The 13687-nt window shown below is 44.2% G+C and overlaps 1 protein-coding gene across 3 annotated transcripts in view; it reads left to right on the top strand.

Moving 5' to 3' along the window:
• sh2b3 (SH2B adaptor protein 3) overlaps positions 1-8168 on the top strand; it is a 72391-nt gene extending 64223 nt beyond the window's left edge. For all 3 annotated transcript variants that reach the window (XM_085367409.1, XM_085367411.1, XM_085367410.1), the window contains exons 5-8: positions 1732-1829; positions 2319-2533; positions 2768-2945; positions 3233-8168. In XM_085367409.1, coding sequence (XP_085223535.1) covers positions 1732-1829; positions 2319-2533; positions 2768-2945; positions 3233-3615 — 874 coding nt within the window. In that variant the 3' untranslated portion in view covers positions 3616-8168. The remainder of the gene's footprint in view (positions 1-1731; positions 1830-2318; positions 2534-2767; positions 2946-3232) is intronic.
• Positions 8169-13687: the final 5519 nt, after the last annotated feature.

Below are 13687 nucleotides of genomic sequence, written 5' to 3'. Positions count from 1 at the left end.
ATGCTGAAGAATGGTGGACCCCATCTTGAAGCCGCCCTTACAAGACTCCTAAACGCCTGCTGGTCAACATCACATGTACCCGATGATTGGACAAAAGGCACCATTATCAAACTTCCAAAAAAAGGTGATTTGGGTGACTGTAACAACTGGCGGGGCATCACGTTGCTGTCGGTACCCGGGAAAGTGTTTTGCCTCGCTCTTTTGAATCGGCTACGACACGCTGTGAACGAACGATTGCGAGAAGAGCAGGCTGGGTTTCGGAGTGGCCGGTCATGCGTCGAGCAAATCTTCACCCTCCGCATGATCATTGAACAAACATTGGAATACCAAAAGAAGATTTCTATTAATTTCATTGACTTCGAGAAGGCTTTTGACAGCGTCCACCGGCCGACTCTATGGGCTATCCTACGCCACTATGGAGTCCCTCAGCAGTTTATAGATGCCTTTCGTTGTCTCTACTCCAACTCCCGTTGCTGCGTCCGGACGGATGACGGCTGCACAGCCTTCTTCAAGATCAATACTGGCGTCCGACAAGGATGCGTGCTATCCCCTTTCCTCTTCCTGTTGGTAATTGACTTCATCATGCGACGATCAGTTGACCAAGCTGACATCGGTGTGCCCTGGCACGAAGCGCGTAATCTCACTGACTTGGACTTCGCAGATGACATCGCCCTGCTGGGCTCGACTCAGGAAGACCTCCAAAAGTTGACCGCGGCCCTGCAGAGGGAGGCAACGAAAGTTGGATTAAGAATCAGCGCCAAAAAAACCAAGGTACTCCGAGTTGGCTATGCACGTGCCCGCATTCCTGTCATGATCAACCAACAACGTGCTGAAGAGGTGGAGAATTTTACATATCTTGGCAGCATCATCTCGAATGACGGGGTCTCTGATCGGGATGTCGACGCCAGAGTAGGGAAGGCAGTTGGTGTCCTGCGACGTCTCCAACCTATTTGGAACTCGACCTCCCTGAATGTAAGGGTCAAGATCAGACTACTGAACTCTATAGTCTTCCCTACTGCACTTTACGCTAGTGAAACCTGGCGCTCAACAAGTGCAATTATTCAACACCTGAACGTGCTTCAACAACGTGGCTTGCGGCGAATCCTGAGAATTTCCTACCGGGACCGAATAACAAATGAGGAGGTCCTACAAAGAGCAGGCACCCGCCCATTAGCCGATGTTGTTGCAGAAAGGCGCTTTCGCTTTGCGGGACATATTTTACGCCTACCCCCTCATCGCCCAGCTAAGATTGCCATGACATGGCGTCCACGCACTGGCAAGCGAAAGCAAGGCCGACCAAAGACCACATGGCGTCGAACATTTATGGACGATCTGAGAACTGTCGACATTGCCTGGGACGAAGCTGAAGCAGTCGCTGCTGACCGACATCGATGGAGATCACTAGCTGCCCGATGCGCCGCTCGGCGTAGGAGGAACTAAGTCTAAGTCTAAAGGCTAAGACTACCAAAGAGGGTTCAAATAATCCCTTTTGTGACAAGTAAATAAATCAAAGACCAGACTAAATTCTCACAAAGACATCTATGCAGTAACAATGAAGCGTCTTAGCAGCTTTTCATCACCGTGGTTATGTACACCCAGGGCTGAATCCGTGCTATTGGAACTGTGGTCCAACCTAAATGTGACTAAGGCGTGGTGAAATAATCCCAAGCAAAGTCTACAGACAGAATAACATTCGTGTGTGTATAATCTGAGTCTGCTCTTGTCTTTCAGGTCAGTCAGCGTGGATCTGGAGCCCCTCCCTTCCCCGCCTGACACTTCTGCCCCAGCCAATCACAGAGGGAGCTCAGAGCCAGAAAGTCAGAGTCAGCGTGAGTACTGGGATGAGGGGACGTTACCTCGGCGACACATCCTCTGATAATCAGAGTGTTGCTGTGTATTTCAGTTCAAAACTGTTATTTTTTTATTTCTGAGGTTTTGTTTTATCCTGTTCGTTCACACGTGGGTACCCAGAGATAAAGTAACTACACGAGAGGAAGTGCAAACATTTAGTTTATTTCTGTTTTGCTCTCCTTTAGCTCTGCTTTTAGTCTCTACAACAACATACTCCTGTTCGTCTGCTATAAGCACTCCTCTGTCTTTAACTGGGTGGTCACTGGGTTTCTGGTGTGTTTTTAGAGCTTATTTGCTCTCTTCAGCAGCTCAAAGATAAAAACAGACAAGCAGGTTGGCTGAACACAGAACCAGTGTTTCACAGTGAACACGGAACCATTACAGTTTACACAGTATTGATTATTTCAGCCAGTTTTGCACATTCGGACAGAAACAAACACATTCGCCGTCTTTGATCATCCCTACAGCTCCTGTCACCTTCACCCTGCCAGAGCAGGTAATCCAGAAGACAGATCACTTCCTGTTCTCCTACCCCTGGTTCCACGGACCCATCTCTCGCGTCAAGGCGGCCCACCTGGTTCAGAGCTCCGGGCCAGAGGGACACGGGGTGTTTCTGGTCCGACAGAGTGAGACACGCAGGGGCGACTACGTCCTCACCTTCAACTACCAGGGAAAAGCAAAGGTACGGATCAGTATGTGGGTACAGTTGTGGTTGCAGTTGAGGATTGTCTTTTGAAACCCAAGTTGTTTTGTTTTTTTCCATCTGGAAACGTGAAAATTGTGCAGACACAGGAAGCATTACACAAGCATAGATAAACAAGTGTGCACACTGAGCACTGTGGTTAGGAAAAGAATTCACTTCAGCCAACGTGAAACGTCTGTTTCCTCATCTTTTTTCCCTCTTTCCTCTCTGCAGCACCTGCGCCTCTCTTTGACAGAATGGGGTCAGTGCAGGGTGCAGCACCTGCGCTTCCCATCTGTTATGGACATGCTCAGTCATTTCAGACTCTTCCCTATCCCACTGGAGTGTGGAGCCGCCGGTGCTGTCACTCTGTCCCGCTTCGTAGTGGCGGGTTCCACCCCGCCTTCACAGGGTGAGACTCGTGGATTTGGACCTCATTCAAATAATAATGTGTACCAACGGTGTTATCGCTGAATTAGTAGTGTGATGCACACACGTTTAAAGGCAGTACACCCGTACTTATACAAATTAAAGGAGCAGCTTCTCCAGTAGTTTGTGGTTGTGCTCCACTGCAGTTTGTAGTACCTCCGCGAATCAGTGCACATCTGAAATTCAGACTGAATAAAGAGGTTTTTAGTTTTTATATAATCAACTTCTACAGCTCATGTTTGCTGATTTATTTCCTCTTGTTTCCCTCAGGTCAGCTCTCAGGCGCTTTCCTCGTCCCGTTCTCCCTCCATCGCTGGAGCTCTGAGCCCAGCTTGGCTCACTGCAGCCTGGCTCGCAGCTCCAGCCAGCCCCCTTCCTCCTGCTCCACCAACACCACGGCCAGCACCAGCTTTTCCACTTCCAGCTCCTTTTCCCAGTCTGGAATCCATTCTTTTACCCGCACCGGCATGGTCCCCGAGCCCACGCTGTCAGCCCCGCCTCCACTCCGTCGGAGCGAGTCGGTAGGAAGGAGGAACCTGCTACGCCACCCCAGCACCCACGCTCCCATCATCCCTCAGCGGGACTCAGACTATGAGCTGGAACCTGACCGCGGTCGCAAGCGGGCAATAGACAACCAGTACATGTTGCTCTGACCCCGCTGAGTCAAACACCTGCAACACCTCTGAACGACAGCAGACACCTGTGAAGCTGACACACTCAGACACACACAAACACACTTGTGTTTGCTTGTCGCTCCCCTCCCACAGGTATATAACCTGATTGCAGCAGACTCATGAACTTGAGTGAAGAAGTCTTTGTCTGATGAATGCATACCACTGTGTATGTGGAAACACACACAAACACTCACTTTGTGCGTGTGTGTGTTTACCAGTGTCAGACCCTCACATCCTCCACCCAGACTGTCCACAGTGAATGTATTTTCGGAGCTTTATAACAGTGCTGATTATTAATGTTGAGGTTCTCTGTGAGAGTGGGAGAGTCAAATGACTATTGACCTAAAGCCCAGGCAGAAAATAGTTTTCTATATTTCTATTCTGGTCATTTTTATAGAGGTGCACTTGTTTTCATTTCTTTGGCACTTAACCAGAACTGATGGGAAGGCACTCCCTGCAAAATTGGTTAATTTAAAATATTTAAAAGACATTTACTCTCCACACAAAGTTTCCAGTGTGGAGCAAACTCTCACCTTTCTTTCTTTTTTTGTACACAGACAAAGAGCGCTCATTTTAGAGCATTATTACATTAGATATTCTCCCACTTGTGCTTTATTATGTATTGAAGTATATCTTCAGTGCACTTTGAAAGCAATGTGTATTTTTTCTATGCACAGATACTTTTGTAGAAAAATAATAATGATTTTTATTTTTTTTTACAGTCAAAAAGGGGAAACTTTTGTTACATTTTGCTAAAAATGGATTGAGCACCGCTTCCACTCCTTCAAACTTACAGAGAAGAACGGATTCAGAATCAGATTTTCATCACCGCTCTTTAATTTTTACCCTAAATCTAAGTTTGAGTTGTGCATCTGGATGTGACCGTTTATGCGAGAATAAAGCAAGTGTGTGGTGTTATGTTGAATTTTGATCACCTAAGGCAGTTATACTCAACTTATGGGTAGGTCAGGGTCACTTTGAGTGTCAGCTGGAATATCTGCCCTTTCAGATTTACTAAATAAAAAGGACAGACGAGGTTCCGGCTCTTTAATTGTACCCAAAGCAGCTGCAGCTACAATCCAGCTGCTGAATGCCTTAAAAGATATTATTTACTTGTAATATAGTCAAGTATTTTAAAAATAAACTATTTTACAAGAGAGTAAATTATTACTTATAATTATAATTACTTATATAACAACAAAGCACCACAGAAATCATTTCTGCCACAAAATCAGAGAAGCTGGAGTGATAAAGTAACAAGAGAATTTTAATATGTCGCCATCCTGCAGCCGTGAACGGTGGGTTTAGATGGTCTGTGGATATTATTACAAGCACTTTTTAAGAGTTTGAAGTTTCAACTGAATGAACGACAGAAAATTGTACTTCTGCTCTGGTTTATATGCTATAAGATGTGACGTGTAAACGTTTTCCTCCATTGTCACAGGTTTACAGGTCGCAGGCATTTAAGAGCTCATAAAACAACCTTTAACAGCAATAACTCTGAGTGATTGTTTGCTGGATCAGTTTCTCTCACAGTTGAGGAGCAGTTTTTATCCCACTCTTCTTTTGTGGCCATTCATTGTGCACACCTCCCATATGGAAAAGATATATATAAATCTTATAAAGGTTGTATCTGTCTTGTGTGAAACTTGTATGAAAAGCATACAAGAGTGAAAACAGATATAAGATCCCTTGAAAAATTATATAATGATAATGATATAATGATACTTACTAAAACAATATATGAAAGAAATAAGAAAGTGGCCACTTTCATGAGTAAATCATATACGTTTTTACTATCTCTTTTCCATATGGGCTCTGTTCAGGACCCACTGCAGTATTTCAGGCTGCTGTGGTTGGGATCGTCGACCTGTTGCACGATCCAGTTTCAGTCAAGCTTTAGCCTTCACACAGTGGCCTTACATTTGGCTCTAGAATACTTTGGTATAGAAAGGAGTTCCCGGTCGACTCAGTCGATGCTTGAACGTTGGCGTGACAGCTTTGTGCAGGCGTGCTGTGTTTGGCTTTCATCAAATGTGGCACTGACTGTGGCATCTTTTGATCCACAAGTCTTGTGGTTTGCTCAGATGCTCCTTTGCAAACCTAATCTGTGTGCTGACATGTTCCCTTTAGAGAGAAGAGGTTGTCTCCTTCCAAACAATTCATACTTGTTCTGTCATGGACTTTAACATTAAGAAATGTTAAAGGTGCTATGGAGGTGCTCACACTTGCAGACGATCAGTTAAGTGTGTTTAATTTGCTTCTTACTTTCTTAATTACTATGGAAACAATAAGGGTCTTCTTAGTTTTTCTGCATAGAGTAATGTGTGATTTAAGCGGTCTCTTTATGTTTTTTCAGCAATACCTTCACTGCATTTTACTGATTTTGTGGCATGAAACGATTTACCAAAATAAGACTTGGCACTCCAATGTGAATTTTGCACTTGTATGTCAAAAAAAACAAAGACATAAACTTGAATGGCTTCACTTCAAAGAGCACAACAGGGGGGGAACTTTATGTGCAGACCAAAACAAAGTAGTTATTGAGTCAAAGTCGGGCATTTAACACAAGTCTGATTGATTTATCCTTCACGTTGTCTGGAGTCTCAACCTTTTTCCAATCAGTTTTGCTGTTAATCCAGCATTAAACCCTTAATGCTCCGGAAAAACTGAGGTGGCTCAGTTAATATTAACATGTGCTTTCCTGATTTGGGGGAGGAGCGTCATGTTCTTATCTGTATTTTTTACACTCACAGCATTAATTTTTTTTTTTTCGTATTTTCTGTGTGACTTCACCACAGCAGCTAAAAACCAAGGAATGGCTGTGAAGTTAATGTCTTTTTTTTTACACTATATGTTATTTGTAATAGAATTTGTATGTTTATATCATAGAAGAAGTTTGGTTTCAATCAGCAAAGCTTTGAAAGTGTCACGAGATGTTAGACACCAGTGATCGGACGCTGTTCCTCTGTCCTCCAGCTTCATGTTTTTGTGCACTTAAACTGGATTTAATCGATAACATAAGGTGCCTTGTGAGTTTGTCATCATAGCTTTTGTAAGGTTTATCCCACCAGTTGAAAGTGCACTGACTATGCCAGGTGTCAACTCAGGTGTAAATTTTATTGCTGTGAGTGGACTTAAAAAAAAAAATCTCATTCCACCACATTGAGTTTCTTCAAAGGGCATCTAAACAGCTGATTTTTACCCCAGACTTTATGGTGTTCTCGTTTTTCACACGCCAAACATGAAATGTCATGTTTCCTGTAATTTTTACTTTATTTTTATTTTAATAATTGAAGCTTCAGTGCCACTAGCAGCAGGATTTCTTGGAGAATGGTGTTGTAGGACTTGTCTGTCTTCTAACCTTGCTTTAACACTAACTTTAGCAGATGATTTTAGGTTTACTTGCAGTAAATCTGTGCTTAATATATGGTTTAGATATGATTCTGTTTGTCTCGCTGTCCTCTTAATTATTGCAGTTTGCTGGAGAGGTTTCTTTCCTTTTTTTTAAATAAGAGAAAAAGAAAAATGCAACTTGACTCCCTCCTTGTCACGATCAGAGCGAGATCGTCGTCATTACTCCTCTAATAACAAGTCAGCTTTGTCTACCAAAGGAATATTTGTTACAATGGTTGTGTAGTTCTCTTTAATGTAATCATCATGATAAAGACTGACATCTTTCAAGGGGAACAAAAACAAGAATGTTTTTGGCAAAAGTACGGTTGGCCTTCCTAACTTTTATGTTGCTCAAAGTCAAAACAAATCACCTTCTCCATCAACACCTCTGTTTCTCTTCTGCTAAACGAAAGCAACGGTAACAGTAACTATTTTTAAAAATATACCAGTCCCCTCTCTTTGCTGATTTCCCTTTAAGGGAGAATGACTGTGCCTTTTGCCAGAAAGCTGCTGTTGCTTTTCCCCTTTTTAATTGTTGTTGTTGTTGTTGTTTTTCCTCTCCAGAGCTCAGGGTGTGATTGTGTAGTGCAATATCTGAGAGATGCCCCGTGCTTCACACCTTCATGTTTGTAGCTAGGGAGCGATCAGAAGCTTGGATGGATGGCTTTCGGTGTTTTCACCTGGTCATAGATTGAAGTAAAAAATAGCCAATGACTGCCCAAGATCCTGGGAAAACATGCTATGTTAGAAAAAATAAACAGGGCTACCGCATATTTCTGTTGCTTCATGGCTGATATTTGCAGGAATCGAGATAATGCAAGAGAAAATCCCCATGTACCTCAGGGGTCTTTTAATCTTTAACATCTACTCCAGAAATGCCCCCACTCACCCCCCCCAAATCCATGTTTTATTTTTTTAATGTCCAGTAGATGAATGTCATGTGTTCTCAATACTGTTCATCCCGTTTTGTTTTGTTTTTTTAACTCAGCACTGTAAACATTCCAGTTTAACCCATCATCCCTTCTACAGTCAACGAAAACCACCTTTGAAAATCTGTCATTGTGTTTGCATCCCTTTCAGCATCTAAATTATATTAAATATATATCAACTGTATATTTGACCCATTTTTTAAAATAAACCCAACCAAAAAAAAAAAAAAAATGGTGTGGTTAGTTTGTGTATCTGATGTTTGTCTTTGTTCATCACAAAGAACAAAGTTGGCAAATGCGACATGGTGGCATTTCTGTTTTACAGCTGTAAGATACAGAGATTACAGTGACTACACTTACCTGACACTTTGTTGGGTACATCTGTTCACATGGCAACAAATCAGAATCAGAAAGGGGTTTATTGCCAAATGTTGAGCAGGTTTACAACATTAGGAAATTGCTGCGGTGCTTCAGTGCAAACATAGTGTCATAAATAGCACTTAAATAGTGTCATAAATAGCACTTAAATAGACATGAAAAAATAAAAGTAGGGATAAGAATTAAAAGTGCTACGTAGAAAGATATGTGCATGAGCTATACATGAGATATATACATGAGAATAAGAATTAAGAGTGCTACGTAGGAAGATATATACATGAGTGCAGGTGGTGATCAGTGCCAAACATGGAATGATGCAGTGACACAGCGTAGGGTCATGTGTTAGTGGCGGGTACAGTCATATGGTTATTGTTCATGTGTCCAACAGCAGAAGGGAAGAAACTGTTCTTGTGGCGAGAGGTTCTGGTGCGAATGGACCGGAGCCTCCTGCCTGAGGGGAGCAGGTCAAACAGACTGTGTCCAGGGTGAGAAGGGTCAGCTGAGATCCGAGCTGCACGCCACAATGTCCTGGAGGTGTACAGGTCCTGCAGAGATGGGAGTCTGCAGCCAACCACCTTCTCAGCAGAGCGCACAACACGCTGCAGTCTCTGTTTGTCCCTGATAGTGGCTCCAGCGTACCACACGGTGATGGAGGAGGTGAGGATGGACTCGATGATTGCAGTGTAGAACTGCATCATCATCCGTGTTGGCAGGTTGAATTTCTTCAGCTGCCTCAGGAAGTACATCCTCTGCTGGGCTTTCTTGATGACGGAGGTGATGGTGGGCTCCCACTTCAGGTCCTGGGTGATGGTGGTACCCAGGAAGCGGAATGAGTCCACAGAGGTGATGGGGGTGTCAGTCAGGATGATGGGGGGGAGTGGGGCTGTGTGCTTCCTGAAGTCCACAATAATCTCCACTGTCTTCTGGGCATTCAGCACCAGGTTGTTGTGGCTGCACCAGGACACCAGACGTTCAACCTCCCTCCTGTAGGCAGACTCATCCCCGTCAGAGATGAGCCCAATAACGGTGGTGTCATCTGCAAACTTGATTAGCTTGACAGACTGGTGGGTGGAGGTGCAGCAGTTGGTGTACAGGGAGAAGAGCAGAGGAGAAAGAACACAGCCCTGAGGGGAGCCGGTGCTGATGGTCTGGGAGTCCGAGACATTCTTTCCCAGCCTCACATGCTGCTTCCTGTCCGTCAGGAAGTCAGTGATCCACCGGCAGATGGGATCAGGCACATTCATCTGGGAAAGCTTGTCTCGGAGATGGTCTGGAAGGATGGTGTTGAAGGCAGAGCTGAAGTCCACAAACAGGATCCTGGCGTAGGTTCCTGGGGAGTCCAGATGCTGCAGGATGAAGTGTAGGGCCATGTTGATGGCGTCGTCTACAGACCTGTTGGCTCTATATGCAAACTGCAGGGGGTCCAGGAGGGGGGCCGTGAGGGTCCTGAGATGGGAGAGAACTAGGCGCTCTAAAGACTTCATGACCACAGATGTCAGAGCCACGGGTCTGTAGTCATTTAGTCCAGTGATCCTAGGTTTCTTGGGGACAGGGATTATGGTAGAGGACTTGAAGCAGGCAGGCACATGACATGCCTGCAGTGAGGAGTTGAAGATGCCAGAAAACACTGGGGCCAGCTCGTTTGCACAGTGTCTGAGGGTGGCAGGAGACACACCGTCTGGGCCGGGAGCTTTCCGAGCATTCAGACTCTTAAACTGCTTCCTCACATCTGCTTCATGAATATGAAGAGTTGTGGTGGGAGGAGGTGGTGTGAAATCCTCTTTTGTGTGGGGTGAGGAGGGGGGTGTTGTAGGTGAACAGTTTGAAGGTGGTGATGGCTCTATGGAGGGGGGAGAGGTGGGGGAATTAGTGTCCAAAGTGCCTCTATTGTTGGGGGCGTTGGAGGTGTGAAGACTGCCTGATGGCTCGTCAAAACGGCAGTAGAAGTCGTTAAGGGTGTTGGCCAAGAGCAAGTCATCAGTGGAGTGGGGGGTTTTAGGCTTGTAGTTTGTAATATTCCTAAAACCTTTCCACACAGAGGCCGAGTCATTCTCTGAGATCTGCTGCTGCATCTTCTCAGAGTGCTGATGTTTAGCAATGTCCACTTCTTTAGTGAACCTGTACTTGGCCTCTCTGTAGCAGTCCCTGTCTCCGCTTCTGAACGCCTTTCTCTTTTCCAGCCACAGCTTTTTGAGTTTAGGAGTAAACCAGGGTTTGTCATTGTTATAACTCACCCTGGTGCGTGATGGCACAATGCTGTCCTCACAGAAGTGGATATAGGAGGTGACAGTGTCCGTAAACTCGTCCAAGCTGTTAGAAGCAGCCTTCATTGTGTCCCAGTCTGTAGACTCCAAACACGTGCGAAGCTCCTCCACAGCCTCGTTGCTCCACAGTTTTTTAGTCCTCACGACAGGTTTGGAGAGCTTCAGCCTCTGTCTGTACGCGGGGATTAGGTGGATCATGACGTGGTCAGAAAGTCCGAGTGAAGCGCGGGGCACCGCGCGATAGGCCCCGCTGATCGTGCTGTAACAGTGGTCTAATGTCCTCTCCTCTCTGGTCGGGCATTTAATATACTGCTTGTATTTGGGAAGCTCATGGCTCAGATTGGCTTTGTTAAAGTCCCCAAGAGCAATGATGAGAGAGTCCGGGAATGTCCGCTCCATGTGCAGTATCTGCTCCGCGAGTGCGCACTGAGCTGCCTGCGCATCTGCGTCTGGCGGGATGTAAACAGCGGCCAGGATGAATGAAGAAAACTCCCGCGGAGAATAACAACCAAGTGCATTTAGACATGGTCAAGATGACCTGTTCAAACGCCAAATGAAAATCAAAAGAAAGGTGATTCTTAGTGCAGCAGATAACTTAAGATTACAAGGAAATGGTTCACAGAGATGGATGCCCAAAGTTGGTACATACATTCTTTTATAATCACTTTCTTGATAAAACTCAAGATGGTAGTCATTTTCATGATGGTTATTGACAAAGGCAAAAAAGTATATTTTGTTAGATAAGTAGATCTGAGTTTTCTGTGATCTACTTTAGCCCAGTAATTTATAAAACACTTTTTGATAGCTCCGACCTTGCACTGTAAACTCCACCCCCTGAGATTTTTTCAGTGTTTTTGGACACATGCAAACCCACATGGATACATTATGGGTTATTCACAATAAACAGGATTAAATTATTATTTATTTTTTTTACATTAAACAAAGAAAAACCCAATATTATAAAAAAGCAGTTTAACACTTGCACTTATGTATTTTCCTTGCTCAAAATCAAATCCAGTCATTTTATTGCTAAGATTGCACTCAAAGAGTGAAATGGACAACTTTTTCCATTTACTATTCAATGCACAGTACAGTGGAAAACTCTTGAGTCATCACTCATTTGATTCACTTATTTACTTGAATAGATGAAAAATAGTAATGAAAATGCAGTTCGACACCCATTTTCAAAGCAAATACAAATGAGGGGTGGCTCAGGACTTTTGCACAGTACTGTACCCTACTACTGGAATGCCATGTAAAGACCTGAAGCTTTGTAAATCTAACGTCCACTTGCCATGCTGTGTTATCAGCGTTCTTGAGACTGAATAAATACAGTTAGCGTTCAGAGATACAGTGGCTTGCAAAAGTATTCGGCCCCCTTGAACTTTTCCACATGTTGTCACATTACAGCCACAAACATGAATCAATCTTATTGGAATTCCACATGAAAGGCCAATACAAAGTGGTGTACACGTGAGAAGTGGAACAAAAATCATATATGATTCCAAACATTTTTTACACATAAATAACTGAAAAATTGGGGGGGAAATTGGGGTCTGCGTAATTATTCAGCCCCCTGAGTCAATACTTTGACCTTTTGTTGCAATTACAGCTGCCAGTCTTTTAGGGTATGTCTCTACCAGCTTTGCACATCTAGAGACTGAAATCCTTGCCCATTCTTCTTTGCAAAACAGCTCCAGCTCAGTCAGATTAGATGGACAGCGTTTGTGAACAGCAGTTTTCAGATCTTGCCACAGATTCTTGATTGGATTTCGATCTGGACTTTGACGGGGCCATTCTAACACATGGATATGTTTTGTTTTAAACTACTCCCTTGTTGCCCTGGCTTTATGTTTAGGGTCGTTGTCCTGCTGGAAGGTGAACCTCCGCCCCAGTCTCAAGTCTTTTGCAGACTCCAAGAGGTTTTCTTCCAAGATTACCCTGTATTTGGCTCCATCCATCTTCCCATCAACTCTGACCAGCTTCCCTGTCCCTGCTGAAGAGAAGCACCCCCACAGCATGATGCTGCCACCACCATATTTGACAGTGGGGATGGTGTGTTCAGAGTGATGTGCAGTGTTAGTTTTTTGCCACACATAGCGTTTTGCATTTTGGCCAAAAAGTTCCATTTTGGTCTCATCTGACCAGAGCACCTTCTTCCACATGTTTGCTGTGTCCCCCACATGGCTTGTGGCAAACTGCAAACAGGACTTCTTATGGTTTTCTGTTAACAATGGCTTTCTTCTTGCCACTCTTCCATAAAGGCCAACTTTGTGCAGTGCATGACTAACAGCTGTCCTATGAACAGATTCCCCCACCTGAGCTGTAGATCTCTGCAGCTCGTCCAGAGTCACCATGGGCCTCTTGGCTGCATTTCTGATCAGCGCCCTCCTTGTTCGGCCTGTGAGTTTAGGTGGACGGCCTTGTCTCGGTAGGTTTACAGTTGTGCCATACTCCTTCCATTTCTGAATGATCGCTTGAACAGTGCTCCGTGGGATGTTCAAGGCGTGGGAAATCTTTTTGTAGCCTAAGCCTGCTTTAAATTTCTCAACTTTATCCCTGACCTGTCTGGTGTGTTCTTTGGACTTCATGGTGTTGTTTCTCCCAATATTCTCTTAAGACAACCTCTGAGGCCGTCACAGAGCAGCTGTATTTATACTGACATTAGATTACACACAGGTGCACTCTATTTAGTCATTAGCACTCATCAGGCAATGTCTATGGACAACTGACTGCACTCAGACCAAAGGGGGCTGAATAATTACGCACACCGCACTTTGCAGTAAAAAAAAAAAAAAAAAAAAAAGTTTGGAATCATGTATGATTTTCGTTCCACTTCTCACGTGTGCACCACTTTGTGTTGGTCTTTCACGTGGAATTCCAATAAAATTGATTCATGTTTGTGGCTGTAATGTGACAAAATGTGGGAAAGTTCAAGGGGGCCGAATACTTTTGCAAGCCACTGTAAAAAGCTAGAACACAAGAGTGCACGTTCACAGTAACGACACACCAACAGTACAAGCAAACCACAAGAAGCAGTTCAGTTTTTAAAACTTTTTTATTGTTTTTAAATTTTTTTGCTCA

The sequence above is a fragment of the Diplotaxodon limnothrissa genome, linkage group LG12 (assembly GCF_057381915.1).
Source record: "Diplotaxodon limnothrissa isolate DT_005_m linkage group LG12, D_limnothrissa_male_GT1.1, whole genome shotgun sequence".
NCBI lineage: Eukaryota > Metazoa > Chordata > Actinopteri > Cichliformes > Cichlidae > Diplotaxodon > Diplotaxodon limnothrissa.
Note: the sequence above shows the minus strand (reverse complement) of the source record. Positions and strands in the feature narration are given on the sequence as shown.